General features: G+C 42.8%; 1 protein-coding gene across 5 annotated transcripts in view; it reads left to right on the top strand.

The window, feature by feature from the left end:
- STAT3 (signal transducer and activator of transcription 3) overlaps positions 1-23,548 on the top strand; it is a 68,545-nt gene that overhangs the window by 20,415 nt on the left and 24,582 nt on the right. For all 5 annotated transcript variants that reach the window (XM_027048916.2, XM_027048920.2, XM_027048918.2 and 2 more), the window contains exons 2-4: positions 16,764-16,914; positions 17,832-17,976; positions 18,832-18,930. In XM_027048916.2, the coding sequence (XP_026904717.1) occupies positions 16,787-16,914; positions 17,832-17,976; positions 18,832-18,930 (372 nt within the window). In that variant the 5' untranslated portion in view covers positions 16,764-16,786. The remainder of the gene's footprint in view (positions 1-16,763; positions 16,915-17,831; positions 17,977-18,831; positions 18,931-23,548) is intronic.

The following is a 23,548-nucleotide window of genomic DNA, read 5'->3' as shown; positions in this document are numbered from 1 at the left end:
ATATGGGTGGCCATAGTTAATAATACTGTATTGTATTATTAAGAGAATAGATCTTAAACGTTCTCATCTCAAGAAAAAACATTAGCTGAGCTTCTGGTGGTCATTTCACAATATCAAACCATTAGTTCGTGCACCTAAAAGTAACATGATGTGATGTGTCAATTATATCTCAGTAACACTGAGCAACAAGGAAAGAAAACCTCTGAGAAATGATGCATTTTGTTTCTGTGCATTTTTCTCTGGTGAGGTCACATTTATGTGGTCAACTTTTTTTTTTTTTTTAAGCCCAAAAACAAAATACCTCTTCAAGAGAATAACAACTATGACCCTCATTTTCTGCCTGGGTAGATGATTTTCTCTTTGCAGTCAGTCGTCTTTTCCTCTCTAACCACATTTTTTCCAGTTATAAAGTTTAAGGCTTGATCCACTCCTTGCCTCTTAAGTCATAGTGTGGTGGAAAGAACTGGAAACTAAGTCAAGAGGCTGCCTGCTGGATTTTGTTCCCGACGCTCACGTCAATGGTCTGTTTCCATGTCTGTAAAGTGAGCAGGTTGGATTTTATATATTTTAAGAGCTCTTGAACAACAATAGCAGAAATGGTTTTTTGTTATTGAGTTGGAGCCCAAGTGTCTTGAGGGCAAAGCATTGAAGAGCAGGCAATTGATTTACTGTGTAAAGCAGTTTACTATGACTGTAGGTTGGGTCTTAGACCTTTTACTTTGGGAATATCTCAAAATAAACTTACTCATCCAAGTGTTTTTCTGTTTTCTGAGATGCCTTATTTCAGTGTCTGTATGTCAATATTAAGTTAGGCTGTAATTTCTTAGATTCCCAGATAACTACCAACAGGCACATGCCGTGAAATATACCCTCTTTTAGATGATATCAGGGTGCTAAAGTCTCATTATTGCATTTAAGGAGAAACGACTATATCCGTTTAACTTTATTATATTTTTTTAAGGTTTTTTCAAATTTTATTTTATTTTTGTTTCCTTAAGTAATCTCTAAGACCACCACAGGGCTTGAACCCACAATCCCGAGATCAGAGAGTCCCATGTTCCACCAACCGAGCCAGCCAGGTGTCCCTAGCTTTGTATTTCAAAAATTTTTCTTCTGAGGCTTGCGTTTTAATATAAGCTCTTCTTTTGGGAAATTTTGTCATTTGCTTGTCTCTTCTGGTAAATCTGCATGAATCATTGCACCTATTAGCTCATGCTGAAGGAAGACCAGTGTATGTTCTTCCATGAAGTTCATTAGCTTTTTAAGGCATTTCAGTCTTCTCTGTGCTAGAAGAATGTTGCAGATTAAAACACACACACACACACACACACACACACACACACACACACACACTTATATAATTTTCATTCATTTAGTCAACAGATGTTTGAACATCCTGTAGGTACTGGGGAAGTAGCAGTGAGCAAAAGAGAGTCTTTGCTCTTGTGCAGCTTACATCCCCTAGCAGGCAGTGGCGGAAGGAGATAAAAAACACGTGGTATGTTGGAGGCTGTCGAGCACCGTGAAGAAAAACTCAGCCGGGGTAGATGTGCTCTCTTCCATGGAGTGGTGTGAAGGGATATTTTGTGCAGAGGTGTGAGTGAGGTCAGAGAGCGAGCCACATAGTAGTCCAGGGAAAGAGCTTTCCAGGCAGGCATGGTATGTTCCAGAAGTAGAAAGGGGACCAGTGTGGGCAAAGGGGAGAGCAGTGGGAAAGGAGGTCAGAGAGGCCTTCAGGAGCGAAATGGGTCGTCTGGTGGGCTGAGGTAGGGGTTTGGATTTTTTTCTGAGTGGGCTTTGAACAGAAGAATGGAATGATAGGACTTCTCTCTTGAAAGGATCTGTAATGTGGAGATTAGACTGCGGAGGGACAAGGGTGAGCACACCAAGACCAGTTAGGAATTTAGCACATGGTGGCAGCGAGGTAGGAGGTGGGCTAGGTGAGAAGTGACACTGGCTCAGATTAAGATTGTAGCAGCAGAGGAGATGGTGAGAGATGCTCACATTCTAGATACATTCTGAAAGTAGAGCCAACAGGATTTGTTAATGGATTGGATGTTGGAAGGAAGAGGAAGAGGAAGAGGAGAGAGGGTGGAATCGAGGCTTCTTTTCTTTTTCTTTTTTTTTAAACGTTTATTTATTTATTTTGAGAGAGAAAGAGAGAGCACAGGACAGGCAGTGAGAGAGGGAGAGAGAGAGAGAGAGAGAGAGAGAGAGAGAGAGAGAGAGAATCCGAAGCAGGCTCCACACTAGTGGTGCAGAGCCCGACGCGGGGCTCGAACTCGCAAACTGTGAGATCATGACCTGAGCTGAAACCAAGACTCAGATGCTTAACCGACTGAGCCACCCAGGTGCTCCCAGGCTTATTTTCAAGGCTTGTGGCCTGAGCCCATGCAAAAATGGAGTTGTCATTTGCGAAAATGGGGAAGTTGGCTGGGAGGGGTCTTTAATGAGGAGGTTGGTTTGGGGTGCTCTTTAGATATCCAAGTGGAGATGCTGAATAGGCAGTCAGGTATAAGACTGGAGCTCGTGAGAGAGGATAGGGCTGGGGATGTAAACTTGCGGATTGTCAATTTGTAGATGGAGAGTGAGTGCACAGAGAGAGAAGGGGTTTACTATTAAACTAGTTTTAACAGTGAAGCCTTTTCCTTTAACACTGCAAACTCTTTGCCTTGTAAATATGGAGAACAAACAGGGCTACTGGAGGCGTTGGGGGAGGGGGGATGGGCTAAATGGGTAAGGGGCACTAAGGAATCTACTGCTGAAATCATTGTTGCACTATATGCTAACTAATTTGGATGTAAATTATATATTTTAAAAAATTAGAATAAAAAAACCCGCAAACTCTTTTTCTCATGGAAGATAGACTCCGTAAACATGGTATTCTGTCACTGTGTTAGTAAAGATGTTGCTGTAGTTATCAAATGCAATAACCCCCTTCAGATTCAGTGGCACAAAGCCCCGACCGTTTTGTTACGTCCACGGATGCTGTGGGCAGAAATTCAGATAGGCACAGCAGGGGTGGCTGTCTTTGCTGCACAGTGTCTGGGCCCCCAGCTGCCTTGAACGTCCAGGGCAGCCATCGTCCGGAGGCTGCTTCACCCACAGATCTGATGCCCAGGCTGGGATGAGTCAAAGGCTCATCTCAGCTGGGACTGCAGACCAAGTGCCTTCACGTGGCCTCTCCTGCCTTGGGCTTCTCACAGGGTGTTGGCTGGGTTCTGGGGAACGAGCCTTCTAAGAGAATCGGACGGAAGGCTTGGAAGTTGCATATCGACACTTCTGTTGTACTCTGTTGGTTGGAGCAGTCGTGGCCTTGGCCAGATTCAAGGGGAGGGGACAAAGACCCCTTGTCTCAATTGGAGGAGTATTAAAGAAGTTAGGGCCGTGTTTTATAACCACCACAAATGCCCTTTGAATTTGAGGTTCTGCCCTAAACCACAGTAACTTTGAAGGAAGGAGTTCCAACGCAGGATCCATGGATGTGTGTTGTCAGCCCCAGTTGTGCATTGCTGCGTACTAAGTGACCAGGATTACCTTAATATCTCTTTAGGGGCAAGTGGCCTGAATAAACTTGGGAAAAGGTTCTTGCTTCTCTCCAGTAAGTAGTGAGCTATATTATGGGTCTGTGATACCGAGATTCAGAAATTTAAGCTCCCTTTCTCTGGTTTATTTCAATTTCCTGTCTTTGAAGAATATTAATAACTTACATAGCATTCCAGATCAGTGGATGCTTTTCTGACTTTGGGGCTTTGTCCAAAGATACAATACCCACAGGCTTCTACCAGCCTCTTGTGCTTCTTCTCCCTTCAGTTGCCCTCAAGCCTGGAAATTTTGGCATGACACTTTGCTTGCCCAATCCAGTTGTTTCTCAAGGACTATATTCTTTCTGTTTTAAAGAGTTGGCAAAGGGCTCCTGGCTGGCTCAGTCGGTAGAGCATCCAACTCTTGATCTTGGGGTTTTGAGTTCAAGCCCCACATTGGGCGTGGAGCCTACTTTAAATAAAATATATAATAGGGGCACCTGGGCGGCTCAGTTGGTTAAGCGTCCGGCTTCAGCTCAGGCCATGATCTCCTGGTTCGTGGGTTCGAGCCCAGCATCGGGCTCTGTGCTGACAGCTCAGAGCCTGGACTCTACTTCAGATTCTGTGTCTCCCTCTTCCCTTCCCCACTCATGCTCGCGTGCTCTCTCTCTCTCTCTCAAAAATAAAACATTCAAAAACTTTTTTTAAAAAAATAAAAATGAAAATTGGGGTGCCTGACTGGCTCAGTCTGTAAAGCACGCGACTTTTGATCTTGAGGTTGGTTGGCCTGGCCCTCAGAATAACTCTTCCTAGATGCAGTGTCCTCGCCTGGGAGAATCTGGCTGATTCAATAGAGGGATAATATCCCCGCGGTTTATTCGTTCGGTGCGTGTTTTTGGAGTACCTGTCACGAGCCGGGCACTGTGCTGGATGCTGGGGGGTGAGGGGGAGAACACGCTACTGGGCAGCAGCCAAGGCTCTTCCTGCTCTCGTGGAGCTGGCATCCAGCGGTGGTGGTTACGCGTCGGTTATGGAGTCCTGGTGTTCGGGTCCCCGGCGGCGGCAGGGACAGAAGGAGGTCCGGTGGGGGGTGAGGGGTGTCTTGGTGTTTTTGAGCAGCTAAAAGAAGAGCAGAGCGAGCGCCGGGAGCTCAGCCAGCAGGCTGGGGCCAGCCGAGGCAAGAAAGACAGGGCTCACCAGGCCATCGGTCACATTAATAACACAGACACTTAACATGTTGTGCCAGCTGTGTCTTAAGTGCTTCTACACACTGAGTCATTTAGTCCTTACGGTGATCCTGTGACGTCCTGTTGTCTGTCCTTTCTCACAGGTGAGGAAACTGAAGCACAGGGAGGCTAACTGGCTGCCACTTGCTCCCACACACCTAAGTGGGGGCACCTGGATCCGTGCCGGAAGCACAACGCTGGTCTGCTTTGATTTTACATATTTTGTTTTTCGGCCCAAGAACAATGCAAAGTCATCAGAGGGATTTAACGTAGGGGAGTGTTCAGATCAGATGTGGAAAATGGACTGGTGGCAAGCAAGCACATGCAGGGAGACAGTCAGAAGCTCTCATCATGGCCCATGTGTGTTTTGGCTCTGAGCTTTCTGGCTGATTTTCTTTTCCCTTCCTGACTCCTTTTCTGGGCGGGGAATGGGAGAGTTTGTGCGTCAGAGTACAAGCCCCAGACCCTTTCTGTTAAATAGCAATGTGCTACTTCCCCCAAAGCATTTATTCTTGGGTTGCAGCAATCTTAATGTCTTGAGGGGATGGAGCCTGATTGTAATTTACAGACCGAATAGTCTTTGGAGGCCACCCAGCCCCGCGGCTCTCCCAGCGTCAGAGTTACTGCTGCGACATTTCTCAGGGTGAACAATTAACCTGCATTTGAACACCAAAGGCCGCAGGAACCTGGGAGGTTGTCCCTTACTCCTCCCTTTGTCTGGGTCACCTTTGCCCTTGAGACAGTCACCAAGCCCCCTCCCGCCTCCCTCTTTAACATCTCTGGAAGACGTCCACCTCAAAACAGCTTTGAGGCTGCTGCCCCGGTTCAGGCCACTGCCAAATCTCACCTTGATCATGGCAGCCTGAGGGATCTTTCTGAAATATAAATCAAATTGTCACCAGTCTGCCTAAAACTTTTCAGACTTCCTTATTGCCCCTGGACAAGGGTTCATATTTCTCCAACCTCATCTCATGCCATAGGCTTTATACAGTCACTGCAGTGTTCTGCTTCATTACAACTGCCTGGATCCCAGGCCTGGAGATTATTATTCAGTACATCCGGAGTAAGGGCCAGCATCTGGCTTCTGAAAGCCGCTCAGGTGATTCCAGAGTTGAACCCTGATCCCTGCTCTCATTCCAGGGTTCTCAAAGTGGCCACACGTTAGCATCATCCGAGAGATGTTAAATAGCAAAACGTGGATCCCTGCCTCAGTGATTCCACTTTGACAAATCTGGTTTGATTTCCCAGGCACCTCTACTTTCAAAGAAAAAAAAAAATTGCTCTTGTAATTCTGATCTGCAGCCAGGGTTGGGAGCCTCTGTTGGCAGAGGGCATACTCCAGAGGGCAGGATCTGGGGTAGGTGTTAACGAGGAAGCAGATTGGCTCTGAAGTGTTTCACCCTTTCATGTACAGATCTCCACGTATCGAAGAGCCAAACTTCTGTAATTGTCTTACCCTCTTGGAACCCCACTTCCTGTTCCCCAAGTCTTCTTACTGGGCAAAACATTCAAGTTCTCGGACTCCCCACACTGATTGCCTGCTCTGAATGTGCTTGTTTCTTAGTGCACCGTTTAAATTGTGATGTAATTAGAGATTCATTCTAGATGCGGGCCACTTACAATGGGACGGATAGATTCTTTCATTCAAACCCTGTATATGCCTGTTTAAAATACCGTAAGATGGGGGTACCTGGCTGGCTCAGTTGGTAGATCATGTGACTCCTGATCTCAGGGTTTTGAGTTCAAGTTCCGTGTTGGGCAGATAGCTTACTTAAAACAAAACCATAGGATCACATTAGCTTGATATCATGATTGACTGATGGGTTACTTAAAAATCAATGAAAACTCCCACTCTGGGCTGATGGTGAAGAGCAGGAATTCTGAAAACGGACTATGTGGATTAGGGTTCCAGCTCTGTGCCATGACTACCTGTATGATCTTGGGTAAATCACTTAAAATTCTGTACCTAGTTTCCTCCTCTATAAAATGGGGATACAAATATATCTAGGTCACAGAGTTGTCGTGAGGATGAAATGAGTAAATAAATAGATGGCAAGTGCTTAAAACAGTGCCTGGAACATAGTAAGTGCCATATAAATTTAGTGATAGTCATTGGTTATTTGGCCTGCTCTTAAACCAAGGTTCTTACTTTCCATCTTTTTCTTTCATTTGGATATCACATAGTTGTTTTCACCTTTAGTCTTTTTAGGACCTGGAGCTATCCTTAGGTGAACTATGTAAGGAGATAACTTGATCAAAGAACCATGGGACCCTCCTGTCTTTCTTTTCTCCTGTTACATACTTACACTAAATCAGTGTTACAAACTCCCTCCCTCAGCATAGGACACAAAGACCCATTAAAATGCACGCATTTGACATGGCAAGGTAAACTGACTTTATTATTTAACATGGCTAATCTGATACATTAATCTGTTCCCCAGGGCATTGAGGAAGTGGATTTAGCATAAGAAGTATCCATGAAAGGAATGTTGTGGGAGGAAGGAAAAAGCCAGCACTACTGTGCCCCCAGCAGCATGGGGACATGCTTTAAAGCCATTGTTATTTATTTGTTTTTCTTTTTTTTTTTAACTTTTATAAGTCTTCCAAAAGAGCTGTCCTTCCCCATTTTACTGAAGAAAAAGCCTGTTCAGTAGTCAAGTAATGTCTTTAAAAGAAATAGTTGATAAAATGGCAGGCAGGGTTTGCACCCAGGCCCATCCAGTGTCAGAGCCTCCCGTTGTGCTTGACCTCACACCACCCTGCCTCGGAGGAGTCTGTCTGGTTGGGGGAGTGGAGGTGTCACCAAGTGACGCACACATTTGGTCTGTTTTGTGGTTTTTATCCAGAGCTCAGACCTGTGATCGGGCAACCTCAACCATAAACTGAGTACTGAGTAATTGATGAAGCTTGTCTAATTGTGTTACTTTCAGTTTAGAGGGAATTATGTTTATATTGTTGCGCCTTTCATCTGAGATATTTGTGATCAAATATGGTGCCGATCCCAAATCAAGTATGGAGAATACGTCCATTTTTAAAAAATTCTTTGACACTGGGGCACCTGGGTGGCACGTTTGGTTGAGCTTCTGACTCTTGGTTTCGGCTCAGATCATGATCTGGAGGTTCATGGGTTCAAGCCCTGTGTTTGGCTCCATGCTGGCAGCATGGAGCCTGCTTGGGATTCTCTCTCTCTGACCCTTCCTTGCTTGTGCTGTCTTTGTCTTTCAAAATAGATAAATAAACTTAAAAAAAAAAGAAAAGAGGGGCGCCTGGGTGGCTCAGTTGGTTGAGCGACTGACTTTGGCCCAGGTAGTGATCTCACGGTTTGTGAGTTCGAGCCTCGCATCGGGGTCTGTGCTGACAGCTTGGAGCCTGGAGCCTACTTCTGATTCTGTGTCTTCCTGTCTCTCTGCCCCTCCCCCACTTATGCTCTGTCTCTCTCTGTCTCAGAAATAAATAGAAACATCAAAAAAAAAAAAAAAAAGAAATTCCTTGACACTTACTAGATCTGAAATAATTGGAGACCTTGGTAATTCATAGTTCTCGGAATCCTTTTGTCAAAGGTGACTGGATGATATAGGGCAGCTGGGTGGCTCAGTCTGTTGAGCGTCTGACTGTGGCTCAGGTCATGATCTCACGGTCTGTGAGTTCGAGCCCCACGTCAGGCTCTGTGCTGACAGCTTGGAGCCTGGAGCCTGCTTCAGATTTTGTGTCTCCCTCTCTCTCTGCCCCTGTCCTGCTCATGCTCTGTCTCTCTCTCAAAAATAAATAAACATTAAAAAAAATTTTTAATAAAAAAAATTGTCCTTTTTCTCACTTTTCTGAGTTCTATTCCCCAGTAATTTAGTACTTCTTCTATATACTCAAATTTGTCACGTTAGTAGGGAACTATAATTCACGTTCTTTTAGATCTTAGTGTCCATTTTTACAAGGAAGAGTTGGTTTCTGACTTTAAAGCAAATCCTATTATTTGTAACTAAATATATTTGAATATTACAATAGGTGTAGTTGGATTGGGCACTCAGCTGTTAATATTTTGTCTTTTAAGGAAATTAAAATTAGATTTATATATAAACTTATTATAAAGGCAAACACTTGATCTTCTACCTTATAAAGGTACTATTTGGATTTGTAAGCAACAATATTATATGTTTACTATACAAGCATACTTATTTTGAATTATCTTTTTCTAATTTGAAATTCCAGAGTCTTAATGTCTAAGGTAATTATGAATAGTTAAATTACAAATGGTTAAATAGGTAAAGCTGTAATATTAAAAAAAAAATTTAACATTTATTTTTGAGAGACAGAGAGACAGAGTGTGACCAGGGGAAGGGCAGAGAGAGAGGGAGACACAGAATCTGAAGCAGGCTCCAGGCTCTGAGCTGTCAGCACAGAGCCCGATGCAAGGCTTGAACCCACAAATGGCGAGAACATGACCTGAGCCGAAGTTGAACGCTTAAATGACTGAGCCACCCACGCACCCTAAAGTTGTAATATTTAAATGTAGGCTCTGTGGGGTGCCTGGGTGTCTCAGCTGGTTGAGTGTCTGACTCTAGATTTTGGGCTCAGGTCATGATATCGCAGTTGTGAGATTGAGCCTTTTGTCAGTCTCTGTGCTAAGCATGGAGCCTGCTTGGGATTCTCTCTGTCTCTGTCTCTGTCTCTCTCTCTGTCCCTCTCCGCCTCCCTCCCTCCCTCCCTCCCTCCCTCTCCCCCTTCCCTCCCCCTCCCTCTTCCCCTCCCCTTCCCTTTTTCCCTCTCTGCCTCTCCCTCTGCCTCCTCCCCCACTCACATGCTCTCTCTCTCTATACATATATAAAAATTTAAAAAAATTAAAAGTGAATATAAAGCTATAAAATTACAATGGTCCTAATGTTTTAAGATTTATTTTTAAGTAATCTCTAGCCCAATGTGGGGCTCGAATTTACAACCTCGAGATCAAGAGTTGCATGCTCCACCAACTAAGCCAGCTAGGTACGCCTTATATTTTAATTAATTAGTTAATTAATTAATTTTCAAAGTAGGCTTCATGCCCAGTGTGGAGTCTAATGCAGGGCTTAAACTGATAACCCTGAGATCAAGATCTGAGCTGAGATCAAGAGTTGGATATTTAACCTACTGAGCCACCTAGGCACCCCACCCCTAATATTTTAGAAGAGAGAAAATATATACACACTCTGAGTAGGTTAAAAGGTATTACATGAACATGGCAATTGTAGTTCTGGAGAGTGGGATGGTAGGATATGGGTGATTTTATCTTTTTTTTTCCCCTTAAGTTTTTTTTTTTAATGTTTATTTTATTTATTTTAGAGAGGGAGAGGGAGAGAGAATCCCAAGCAGGCTCTGCACTGTCAGTGTGGAGCCCGACACAGGGCTTAAACCCACGAACCATGAGATCATGACCTGAACCCAAACCCAAGAGTTGGATGAGCCACCCAGGCGCCCCTGGGTGATTTTATCTGTTGGATTTCTGTTACTTTACACTTTGGTTGCCTTAGTCACTGGCCTTTTCTAACAGCAAAGAGGATGTTAGAATAGGCAACCAATAAAATATGTCTATGCTCTATTTATAATATAGGTATTTCGAACATAGATTGTGGCTAACACCCAAAGGAGAATCTTGTGACCCATTGCAAGGTGGAACAGAAATTATCTCTAGATCACTTTCTGTTTTGGATTGTTGTATGCCCCTGGGTTTTGTCTCTCTCCTCACTTTGGCCCCTCACTCCACTGCCCCTGTCATAAACGCACTGGTGCATGGATGTGAACTGCAAATCTGAATTTAAAATGAAGTTTTATATAGTGATGTAATGAATCCCTTTCGTAAGCAGTCCTGATTTGTGTTTCTCAACACATCTCTTGGTTTCCTTAGAATGCAGTACATAAATGAGAACTGTGACTTTGGATAAACTTTTTAGTGATCTTTACAGTAATAAATTCCCCATTAGACAATAGCTGTTTGCTTTATGACTTGTTGGTAAGTTATCCCCAAGGGGTTGAGAAATTCCTGTTTTGAAAAGTCCGGAAAGTCTTTGGTGACTTACTGTTTCATTTTTATTTTTCTTTTCTCTAAAGTTGTAGAGAACACGATCACACTGAGGTTCCCCTCCTATGCTGGCACCTCCTGTCTGCTAACCTAAACTTAGCACTTACACCTTGAGAGAACGACGCCCGATGTCATGCCCTAAGCCAGCCCCTGTATGGAATGAACTCATTTCTCTCTTGTGCACCCAGAATGATACTTGGCATTCAAATTGTGCAAATCATTTTCTGTGTGTCCTGCTGTTCAGTGAAAGTGGTTATTAAATCACAGGCTTCCCCCTATTCTGCAGATGAGAAACACTTTAGTTAGACCTTACATGGAGCTCTTTAATTTGTGATTTGAAAAACCAGAACTGAGATTGTGAAATAAAGTAGGCTCTTGTAAAACTTTTTCCAGTAAAACAGTTGCCACAAGCTAGTTGGCAATGGTTTTCGTAGACAATCTGGCTAGTGATCTCTTAAAGGTATGCAATTCTTATGAAGAGCATGTGGGCTGATTGCCCTGTAGCTGCTGTTAATGAAATAGGGTTTGTAGCTAAGCAGCCTGTAAGGAGATCAGCACTATTTGACTCTTTGCCCATGTTCTCCTTAAAAATACTACCTGCTCTCTGCCTTCAATTTACATTGATTAAAAAAAAAATAGGATAGCTATTACGATATTACCTAGAGTGATTAGACTAAGAAGCAAAGCATAACGTCAGTCATTTTTGCTTCAATTTTATGGGAAAAAACTAGTAACTGGTTTCTGGTCTAAGTAATGACATAATTATTGTACTACTTGACTATATCCCATTTGTGTTGTCTCCCCACTAAAACCAAAACCTCAACAACAAAAACCCCTCTGAGTTGTGGACTTGAAATGAATTGGGCAATTTTCAAGAACTTGTAATTTTTTTAATGGTTTGAAAATGCAGACATTCATGTGCGACCTCAACATTCATCTCTAATTGAGCAGGTGTGATGGGATGTTGCTTTGTGGCTCTAACATGGAACATCAGGGAATAGACTGTGATGGCTCTACATTTGTATCCAAGATAAGCAATTAAATAATTAGTCTATTTTTTATCAATTTATAACACTGAATTTTATAAAAAGTGAGTGTCTAGGGGTCCCTGGCTGGCTCAGTCTGTAGAGCAGGCAACTCTTGATCTCAGGGTTGGGAGTTCAAGTCTCACATTGGGATAGAGTGTACTTAAAAAAAAAAAAAAAAAAAAGTTGTCTATTTCTTTAAATCCTTTATTAGGAAAACTATAGCTTTTTGGTTACACAAGAGCAGCAGTATCCAATAAAAATAGAATGCAAGTCACATATGTAATGTTAAATTTTCTTTTTAATTAAAAAATTTTTTTTAATGTTTATTTATTTTTGAGAGAGAGACAGAACATGAGTGGGGGAGGGGCAGAGAGAGAGGGAGACAGAATCTGAAGCAGGCTCCAGGCTCTGAGCTGTCAGCACAGAGCCTGGTGCAGGGCTCGAACTCACAAACTGTGAGATCATGACCTGAGACGAAGTCGGCCACTTAACAGACTGAGCCACCCAGGTGCCCCTGTAATGTTAAATTTTCTAGTAGCCACGTTAGAAGTAGAAAGATTTAGTGAAATTAATTTTAATAATATATTTTATTTAACCCAGTACATCCAAGATATTATCATTTCAACATTAGTGAGATATTTTACTTTCTTTTTTTTTGTATTAAGTCTTCAAAACCCACTGTACATTTTACACTTACAGTATATCTCAGTTTGAACTAGCCACATTTTTAAAAAAATTTTTTTTTTAACATTTATTTATTTTTGAGACAGAGAGAGAGACACAGCATGAACGGGGGAGGGGCAGAGAGAGAGGGAGACACAGAATCGGAAGCAGGCTCCAGGCTCTGAGCCACTAGCCCAGAGCCCGACGCAGGGCTCGAACTCGCGGACCGCGAGATCGTGACCTGAGCTGAAGTCGGACGCTTAACCAACTGAGCCACCCAGGCACCCCTGAACTAGCCACATTTTGAGTGCTCAGTAGCCACATGTGGCTAGTGGCCACCATATTGAATTAATGTAAATCTAGAGTTTCAACACATTTGTGTGCAGTAGACTCTACATAAATTGACATATTATACAGATTTCTATGCAGATCACATCCTGAGAAACATAAGGCAGATCTTGACACTTTTAGTTCTGAGGCAGATTTTAACTCGGCCCTAATGTGAATATTGTAAGAGAATTCTAATGGCCTTTGATTTCTTATTGAGGGTGACACACGCCACGGTTATAATGCCTCAGCTACCCCTTTCATTCCAGCCAGTGTTTGGTATACATGTACCACTGCCCAAGCAGCATCTGTCCTGTGGCAGGTTGGTCTTGGGGGTGGCAAGGAGAGGGGCAACCGCAAAGGCATGGTAGATGAACGTGTTTGGGAGGTTCCTAAGAGGATAGAAGACATTGTTTAGAAAAAAAAAAATTCCCAAGCACCCAGGAAACTTACTTAATTCCCCTCTGATGCTGTTGGAAAATTGAATTTATTTGTGGAAACGTATTGGTCTGATTGGGGCAAATATCTCATTCTGAAATTCTCATCTCTTTGCTTTATTGAATTTTTTCATCAGTGGACTTTAAGCCCTTGGTACATGAGGAGGGAAATACCTCAGGTCTGTGCTATAAGTGTAAAGTACACAACGGATTTAGAGAAGTACCAAAGGAAGAATGTAAAGTATCTCTTTAATTTTTGTGCAGTTATATGTTGAAGTGATAACATTTTATACTCTATGTAGATAGATATGTATGTCTATGTATATCTACGTAGATATGTATACCTATGTATATATCTACATAGATGTGTATATATATACTAGATATTTTTAAGTGTTTTTAATTTTATTATTTATTATTTTTTTAAGTAAGCCTGTGCCCCAAGCGAGGCTTGAACTCAAAAGCCCGAGATCAAGAGTTTCATGCTCTCGTGGGGCGCCTGGGTGGCTCATTTGGTTAAGTGTCCAGCTTCAGCTCAGGTCATGATCTCACTCTCTGTGAGTTTGAGCCCCACACTGGTCTCTGTGCTGACAGCTCAGAGCCTGGAGCCTGCTTTGGATTCCATGTCTCTCCCTCTCTTTGCCCCTCCCCCACTTGCGTTCTGTCTCTCTCTCAAAAAAAAAAAAAAAAAAACTAAATTTAAAAAACTTTAATTTACTTGTTTCTTTTTAGTTTTTTAATATGGCTACCAGAAAACCCAAGATTCTGTATGTGGCTTGCATCTCTTTTGGATGGTGTTCCTTAGATTGTTCATTGTTCAGTATAAAAGACCACTTGGGGGGGGGGGCGCCTGGGTGGCTCAGTCGGTTAAGCGGCCGACTTTGGCTCAGGTCATGATCTCGCGGTCCGTGAGTTCGAGCCCCGCGTCAGGCTCTGTGCTGACCACTCAGAGCCTGAAGCCTGTTTCGGATTCTGTGTCTCCCTCTCTCTCTGACCCTCCCCTGTCATGCTCTGTCTCTCTCTGTCTCAAAAATAAATAAACGTTAAAAAAAAAAAAAAAAAAAAGACCACTGGGAAGGTCCTGCCTGTGCTTTCCTGAATGTATGCTTGAGAGCTTGACAGTTGATAGCACCTTTGGGATCCTGCACCCTGGCAGTAGCAGGTGAGTTATTCTGTGTGTGTTCCCACAAAAGTGGGAAGGAACCTGCAGCACAGGCCTCTTAGTTGCTGTACGAAAACCTGATCCTGAACCACTTAGCTACCATTATACTTGCTGCTTGGGGAACAGAAGATCTATTGGTGTTTTGTTTTGTTTTGTTTTGTTTTAATTTTTATTTTATTTTATTTTATTTTATTTTTAATTTTTTTTAACGTTTATTTATTTTTGAGACAGAGAGAGACAGAGCATGAACGGGGGAGGGTCAGAGAGAGAGGAAGACACAGAATCTGAAACAGGCTCCAGGCTCCGAGCGGTCAGCACAGAGCCTGACGCGGGGCTTGAACCCACGAACCACGAGATCATGACCCGAGCCGAAGTCGGACGCTTAACCGACTGAGCCACCCAGGCGCCCCTAATTTTTATTTTTGAGAGAGACAGAGGCAGAATGCAGGTGGGTTAGGGGCAGAGAGAGAGGGAGGCACAGAATCCAAAGCAGACTCCAGGCTCCGAGCTGTCAGCACAGAGCCCGACGCGGGGCTCGAACCCACGAGGTGTGAGATCGTGACCTGAGCCGAAGTTGGACGCTCAACGAACTGAACCAACCAGGCACCCCAAGACCTATTGGTTTTGTTACCAGTTTGCTCTGTAATTTTTATGATTTTTTAAATATTTATTTGTTTATGTTTATTTTTGAGAGAGAGAGAGAATGAGAGTGAGTGGGGGAGGGGCAGAGAGAGAGAGAGAGGGAGGGAGGGAGACACAGACAGGATCCAAGATGGGCTCTGCACTAATAGCACAGAGCCCAATGTGGGGCTTAAACTCACAAACCGTGAGGTCATGACCTGAGCCAAAGTTGGATGCTTAACTGACTGGGCCACTCAGGTGCCCTGACTCCGTAATTTTTATGAAAGGGGCAGTTATAAGGGTGCTTCTTCATGCCTCCTCTGAGAAATAAATAAAGAACTCTGGATAAGTGTACATGTTTGTGTGCCTTCAGTCTTTCATTAAATGTTCTCACAATCCCAGAGAACCATCTCAGTATACTTTGATCTGTACATACGTCACTCTTTGGCTATTACTCGTAGTCATTTTTACAACTTCTTAAGACTGCTCGGTCTGTACTGATGTTTCCATGGCGTGCCTGGGTGGCTCAGTTGGTTGAGTGTCCAGCTCTTGATTTTGGCTCAAGTCATGATCTCATGGTCGTTGCATAGAGCCCTTGTCCAGCTCTGCACTAGGCATGGAGCCTGCTTAAGATTCTGTCTTTCCCCCTCCCTCTGCCCCAATACCTGCTTTTGCGCTCTCTCTCTCAAAAAAAAAAAAAAAAAAAAGGGGGGGGCGCCTGGGTGGCTCAGTTGGTTAAGCGTCCGACTTCGGCTCAGGTCATGATCTCACAGTCCATGAGTTTGAGCCCCGCGTCAGGCTCTGTGCTCACAGCTCAGAGCCTGGAGCCTGCATTGGATTCTGTGTCTCCCTCTCTCTCTGCCCCTCCCCTGCTCATGCTCTGTCTCTCTCTGTCCCAAAAATGAGTACAAACATTAAAAATTTTTTTGAAAAAAAAAAAAAGATATTTCCGTGACCCAAGCTATTCAGAAAGAGGACTAAAGGTGATTAGCCAGGTTGGTTTCTCATACCTGAGCATTTCCCTGGTGTATTCATGAGCTTGTATGCCTGGGGACAAAACTTGTATGCCTGGTATTTAGCATCTCTTCTTTCTCATCCCGGAATGAGAACTTTCAAAACAAAATTACTTTTCATTGAGTGGGAGAATCCCAGGCAGGTCCTTGCTTATACTTTTAAACCTGTATTCCTTCAGTTTTGCTCTCCGTCCTCCCTGAGCAGCCACATTCCGCATTTTGGTTTTAGTTTAGGGTTTGGTGTATATTCCTTCCAGTTCACCCACTGAAAAGGGGGGGACTGGGTGGAAAGGAAAGAGCTAACATCTGTTCAGCATCTGTTGTGTGCCAGGCACTGGGCTGTGTTCTTTGGAAATATCTCAACAACCATGAGAAATAGAAATTATGATCTCTTCCTCTGATGAGGAAGTGGAAACCTGGAAGTTATGTAATTTTTCAGCTTCACATACTTCTGGTAGATAATGGATTCTGGAACTTGGCAGAGGCCGTGCTGACCTTGACATCCTAGCCAATAAGAAGTTGCGACGTGGTTCCAGAGTTAGAGACTGTGAATGTGTACGTATTGTTGTACACGGGGAGAAACACGCAGGGTCCTTTCCAAAGCATCTTTTATTCCTAAGCGCAGACCTGATGCCTGTGTTGGGTAGGTGGGGTGTTTCTAGATTTTTGACTCCTACTTGGGCTTGCAGTGACCATATGAACACTTTGGTTTACAGCTGGGACCCCTGACTCCCGCAGGATGGCCCAATGGAATCAGCTACAGCAGCTCGACACACGGTACCTGGAGCAGCTTCATCAGCTGTACAGTGACAGCTTCCCAATGGAGCTGCGGCAGTTTCTGGCCCCTTGGATTGAGAGTCAAGATTGGTAAGTCCTTCCTGAGAAACTCCCCAAATTGTCAGGTTTTGGTTTGAGTCAAGAGACGTAACGTGCTGTAGCTTCATTCTGTGCTACCTATTTCATCAAAAAACTTAGGGGTGTAGGTGGTGGGGTGAAAGAGATCAGGAGATAAAGAGGTACTCTCGGTCTTGTAAAAACGTTTTCTGTATTAGAAGTGTGTGCGGGCAACTGTCTCTTGGCACACTGAAGCAGCCTGCTTGGTGGTGGATGTTTTGAAGGCTGATTTGGATCTCATTGACTTGGTGAGATCCTCTGTGTGTTCTGACACTCCAGGCATGTGCTACAAATGTTTTTTATCTCAATGAAAGTTCTGGCATGGGTAGAGATTCGGGCCCATAATTCTGATTCCCTTTTAGTTATAGGAAGAGATACAGATAAGAGAAATAGACTCTTTTCATAGAGGAGATAATGGCACAGAATTCCAATGACTGTTTCCTTCATTTTAATGTGTTCAGATCCACCTATTAATTTTCATTTAATTCCAGCCTGTGACCTAGTTTTTCTAGAGTTTGGTGAGGGGCCAGGGAGATGATGCAGAGAGGATGGAGATAGACCGTGCCAGCCTGGGATTGCTTATTAGCTACTACTAATCTGACCTCAGAGCTAAGAATTTAAAAGCACAACAGCATATCTGCCCACTTCACCTGAATAGTTTTATAAGTATAGACTCTGACAGTGGCTACTGGGATCTGGAATAATTGTTAATAATCATTGAATTAGTAATATTTCTTGTTGCTCAGCAAGATGAAGCTAAGTGATGAGTGGGTTAAAGCATCGGCTTTGCCTTGTTTTCTACCCTCCTTGATGGTGGTTTCTATGCGTGTGTATGCACATGTGTGTGTGTAGGTTTCAGAATCATTCTGTATCCTTCTTCCTTTTCCTAGGGCATATGCGGCCAGCAAAGAATCACATGCTACTTTGGTGTTTCATAATCTCTTGGGTGAGATTGACCAGCAGTACAGCCGTTTCCTACAGGAATCGAATGTTCTCTATCAGCACAATCTGCGAAGAATCAAGCAGTTCCTTCAGGTGTGATGAGAAACTTGACCCCGCAGAGTAGGGTGTTCACTTTCTGTCCAGGAAGTATTTCTTTTCTCATTTGGCTAAGTATTGAGATCCTATCTTGTACTTTCAAAGGAGAAGCTAGTAGCCCTTTCTCAAACCAATGTATACCCACCCTTGAGCATCTTTATCTGAAATCTACTTCTTTTGTCTGTTGAGGTAATGCTAGGATTGTTATGTTAATTATATTATGTTAGCATGTTAATAACATGATCAGTAACTAGTGGTTTCATAGGAAGATGAGTTATTTTTATTTTTTAATTTTTATTCATTTTTTAAGAAACTTAAAAAAAATATTTGTTTTTGAGAGAGAGAGAGAGAGCGCGCACAAGCAGGGGAGGGACAGAGAGAGAGACACACAGAATCTGAAGCAGGCTCCAGGCTCTGAGCTGTCAGCACAGAGCCTGGTACAGGGCTTGAACCCACGAACTGTGAGATCATGACCTGAGCCGAAGTCGGATGCTCAACCGACTGAGCCACCCAGGTGCTCCAGTGACTTATTTTTAAATGTTAAATGTTTGACCATAACTGGATACTCTTAGACAAAGTCTGTTGCCTTTGACCAGGATAACATACTGTCCAAAGACTCAGACTAACATGTCTTCAGTCACAGGTGTACGGCTCATTGTGACAATCTTTTTCCTGTTCGCCCCTTCATTTCCCGCTGGTGGGGGTCAGGCTCTGAGGCCTCGTTTTATTGTTTCATATAGTAGATGTAATGCTCATCAATCTATGAGGAAGTTAGCTTTAAGTTAGCAAAGTTGGATCCGCATTTTCTTAGTCTGCTGCTACTACTTTTCATTCTCTCTCTCCCACCTACAGAGCAGGTATCTGGAGAAGCCAATGGAGATTGCCCGAATTGTGGCCCGGTGCCTGTGGGAAGAGTCCCGCCTGCTCCAGACTGCAGCCACTGCAGCCCAGGTGAGCCGGGGGAAGAAGCAAAGCACTATTGAAGATGTGCTTTCCTTCTGATGTTCAAAGATGTGCTTGCTCTTACCCAGTTGTTAGGGCGTGCACCGACCTCCATGGTAGAAGTGGGTGTTTTGGTGTTTTTTCTTCTATCCAATGAAAAGAATTCATTTTTTTTTCTTGAGTATATAATGCACTCTCCTTTAAAAAAAAATTTTTTTTTTAACATTACACAATGGTACAGGGAAGAAAGTTTTACAAAAATCTGCAATGTCACTCCCTTCCTTTATTATCTCTTCCCAGGAAACCAACATTAATAGTGTGGTATATATGGTTTCATACCTTTCTCCAGACTCATATAGATTACAGAAAATACACACGTACACACACACACACACACATCATATTTAAATGGGTTTACTTCTCTGCTTCTTGCTTTTTTCGTTTAATATTATGTCATATAAATCCTTCTAAGTCCAGTAGTGTAAAGCTAACTCATTTTCTTTATTTGCTCAATAATATTCTGTGGTATAGATTTGCTATACTTTATTCAATTATTCTTTCTTTGACATTTGCTTCATCCTGGTTTTCTTCCCCCCATTATAAACACTACTGCAATGTCTCCCTATACAACTTTATGTTTGCACTTTGATTTCTCTATGATAAATTTCCAGGCATGGAATTGCTGGGTCAAAGGGTATATATATTTTAGTTTTATAGATCTAGATTCCCTTCTCTAAAGACTGTACCAGTTCACATTTGCACGAGTGGGGTATGATAAGGTACTGTTCCTGGGTGCCACCTTGGATATTATTTGAGACTGAATCATTCAGGTTCATGTGCATTTCTCTTTTGTGCTTAAGTTGGAGAATATCCTCACTAGAGCTAGAGATGTGGTTAGCCTAGGGGATAGAGAGAACATGACACTAACTTCCACTGGGAAACAGTTCCGTGCCACTGGCCCCATCACTTCTGTTGTTATATGACAGACATATCACTTATATTGATATATGATAGACATATCTATCTAGAACATCTAATATATTATCTATGTAAAATATCTAAAATATCTATAACATCCAATCTATTATGTGTGTATGTGTGGATATATCTTACTGTGTTGTGCTAGTTATCGTGACCCCTTGCTTTAGAGGAGGTTGTGGTCTGGGAGAAACAGAAAAATCAAACAATTTTATAATGCAATAAAATATAAAATTAAAATATACTAAAAAAGAAGAAGGAAACTTAAATAGATCAGTGACCATAAATATATATTGAAAAAGACTTTTAAAAAACTGTACACTCCCTTTCCCACCAAAAAAAAGCCAATAGGCCCGATGGTTTAAAAGTTGTATTTTAACGGACTTTCATGGTATGGATTGTTCTGTTATCATTCAAACTCTTCCAAAGTCTACAAAGAAAAGAGATGTTTCCAACTTATTTTATGAGGCTGGAATAACCCTAATATCAAAACCCAAAAAAGACAGTGTAAGTAAAGAAAATGGATTACGATTTTGGTATCCTAGTTAGTGTACCAACCATGGCTTATATTCTAGGAGTGCAAGGATGGCTCAACATTAGGAATTCTATTAATGTAATTCATTAAATTAGTAAGATAAAGAAGAAAACCCTCATTTTTGTTAGACAACAAATGTAGTGTCCATTCTAGGTAAGAAGTAAGAAACTTTCTTAACACAGTAAATAATATTTGTCAGAACTTTAGCACAATAAAGAATATTTGTCAGGAATCAAACAGAACAGTATGCACATGATGGAACACTAAACTATTCTCATTAAAAGCAGTTACAAGATTGAGGATGCCTCTTGCCATTAATGTTTTCCTGAAGGATTCAGCCAATACAGTAAGACAGAAAAAGGAATGAGGACATAAATGTTGGAAAGCTAGAGACAAAATTGTCATTATTTATAGATGGACAGGGCTTCCTACAAGATCCAAGGGAAATAATTGAAAAGAAACAAAAAACAGAAAACAAAAACACCACTATTGGAGGGGCACCTGGGTGGTTCAGTCGGTTCAGTGTCTGACTCTTGATTTTGGCTCGGGTCATGATCCCACGGTTCCTGGGTTCGAGCCCTGCACACACCTCTATGCTGACAGGAGCCTGCTTGCAATTCTCCCTCCTTCTGTCTCTTCCCCTCCCCTGCTCACGCTCTTTCTCTCTCTCTCTCAAAATAAATAAGCCAAGAAAAAAAAAAAAGAAAAATAAGCTATTGGAACTAACAAGAGTTTAGGAAGATGAATGCATTCAGGATAAATATTTTAAGAATTTTATCTAGTTTTATTTATTTATTTATCTATTTATTTATTTATTTATAATTTTTATTTTATATTTTTGAGAGAGACAGAGTGCGGGGGAGGAGCAGAGAGAGAGGGAGACGCAGAATCTGAAGCAGGCTCCAGGCTCTGAGCTGTCAGCACAGAGCCCAGCATGGGGCTCAAACCCACGAACCATGACATCATGAGCTGAGCTGAAGTTGGATGCTCAACTGACTGAGCCACCCAGGCATCTCTATTTATTTCTTTCTGAGAGAAAGAGAGAGAATCCCATGAGGTTCAGAGAGAGAAGGAGAGAGAGTCAGAGCTCGGAGCAGGGCTAGAGCTCACCCGATGTGGGGCTCAAACTCATGAACCGTGAGGGCATGACCTGAGCCAAAACCAAGAGTCAGACGTTCAACCGACTGAGCCAGCCCAGGTGCCCCACCATCGTAACCATTTTTAAGCGTATAGTTCAGCAGTGTTAAGTTCAATAACATTATTGTGCAACCTGTCTCCAGAATGCTTTTCATCTTGCAAAAGTAAAATTCTGTACCCATTAAACAGTCGCTCTTTTTCATTCCCCTTTTATTCTAGTCACTGGCAACCACCATTCTACTCTCTGTCTCTGTGAATTTGACTACTCTGGGGACCTTATTAGAAGTGGAATCATAACACTGTTTGTATTTTTGTGACTGGTTTATTTCGCTTACCGTAATTCCTCAGAGTTCATCCTTGTTATATCACATGTCAGAATTTCCTTCCTTTCAAAGACTAAATAATGTTCCACTATGTATACCCCATTTTGTTTATCCATTTGTCTGTTGAGGGACACTTGGGTGACATCCACCTTTTGACTCTTGTGAATAATGCTGTTATGAACATAAGTGTACCATTTTTTTCTCTTACAAGACAAAGATGTAGCAGGAACATAGAAGAAAGGACATTTAAGTCTAACTGAGGGAGTCAGGGAAGGTATCACGGAGAGAGAGATTGTGTTTGAGCCAAGACGTAAGGCTGATTACATGTGCACCAGGCTGATGAGGAGAGAGCCCTCCAGGCAGAGAGAAGATCGTGTTCAGACAGGGAAACCTTAACGTGTGTATTCTTGGGAGGAGTGCGGAAAATTCAGCATCTGGTTGGATAAGGAATGATCAGCTAGTCAAGGGCCATATTGTGAACATCTCTTTAGTCATGCCCAACAGCTGGGCTTTGGAAGAGCAGTTTGCTGCAAGGGTCCTGTGGCCAGACTGCCTGGGTTTGAGCCCCATAGCTATGCCACTTGCTGTGGAGCCTCAGGCAATGGGGGTGTTCCTCTAGTGGGAATGACTATAGTTCCTACTTCATGGAGCTAAATTAATTCATGCCTGTAAAATGCTTAGAACGGTGCCTGACACATGTGAAATGAGCATTAACTGCTTTCTGCTGCTGCCGTCACAATCACTGTCACCATCATGATCACTGTCACCACTCCTGTAAGAAACGGGAACCCACGGAAGAACTTTAAGCGGAAACTGCCGTGCTCCGATATGGGTGAAAGGGTAACTGATAACACTCACTGTTCGAGACACTGGAGATAGGGAGGTTGTCCAGGCATCACTAGAGCTTTCTGTTGGGGAGAACCTTTATGTTTGCATCCTGTCCCATAAGATAAAAATATTCGATTTAAGCCAATTTGGGTAGAGGCTCCAACTTTATTTATCATGAGAGGTAGGTGCCCTAAGGATGTTCCCAATCTTAGAGATCAGGCGTTGGCAAACTATGCCCGTGGCTCAAATCCAGCCTGCCATGCCTGATTTTGCAAACGAAATTTTGGGGAACACAGCCACACCCATTTACGTATGCCTTGTCCGTGGTTGCCTTCATGCTGCGGTGACAAGGCTGAGTATTTACAACAGAGCCTGTATGACCCACAAAGCCAAAAATATTTACCACCTGGCCTTTTTAGAAAAAGTTGCAGCCCTTGATCTAGAACTACAAGTTGGATATTTGAGGCTTCAGCCCAGGCCCTACTGTTATTTTCTCTGTTGTCATCATCTGGCATATTTTGAAGTGTCTCTTATGGGCAAAGCACCAGGAGATAGGAAGGCGAGTAGATGTGATCCCTGCTAATCATTGCTCTCAGTCTAGTTGGGATTGAAGGTATACAGACAGTCAAAGTGAGAGAAACATAGAGGAAGATGTGAGTAATCTTGCCTACAGTAGTTGAATAAGGTTTTACAGGAGAGCAAATGGTGGCACTGAGTTTGAAGGTGAATAAGTTCAGGTGTGCTTGTGCAGAAGCACATGTCAGGCAGAGCAGACAGTGTGTGGGGAGGTAGAGTGTGAAAAACATGCTGTATGTGGGGAAGAGTG

This window comes from Acinonyx jubatus, chromosome E1 (genome assembly GCF_027475565.1).
Source record: "Acinonyx jubatus isolate Ajub_Pintada_27869175 chromosome E1, VMU_Ajub_asm_v1.0, whole genome shotgun sequence".
Lineage (NCBI taxonomy): Eukaryota > Metazoa > Chordata > Mammalia > Carnivora > Felidae > Acinonyx > Acinonyx jubatus.
Note: the sequence above shows the minus strand (reverse complement) of the source record. Positions and strands in the feature narration are given on the sequence as shown.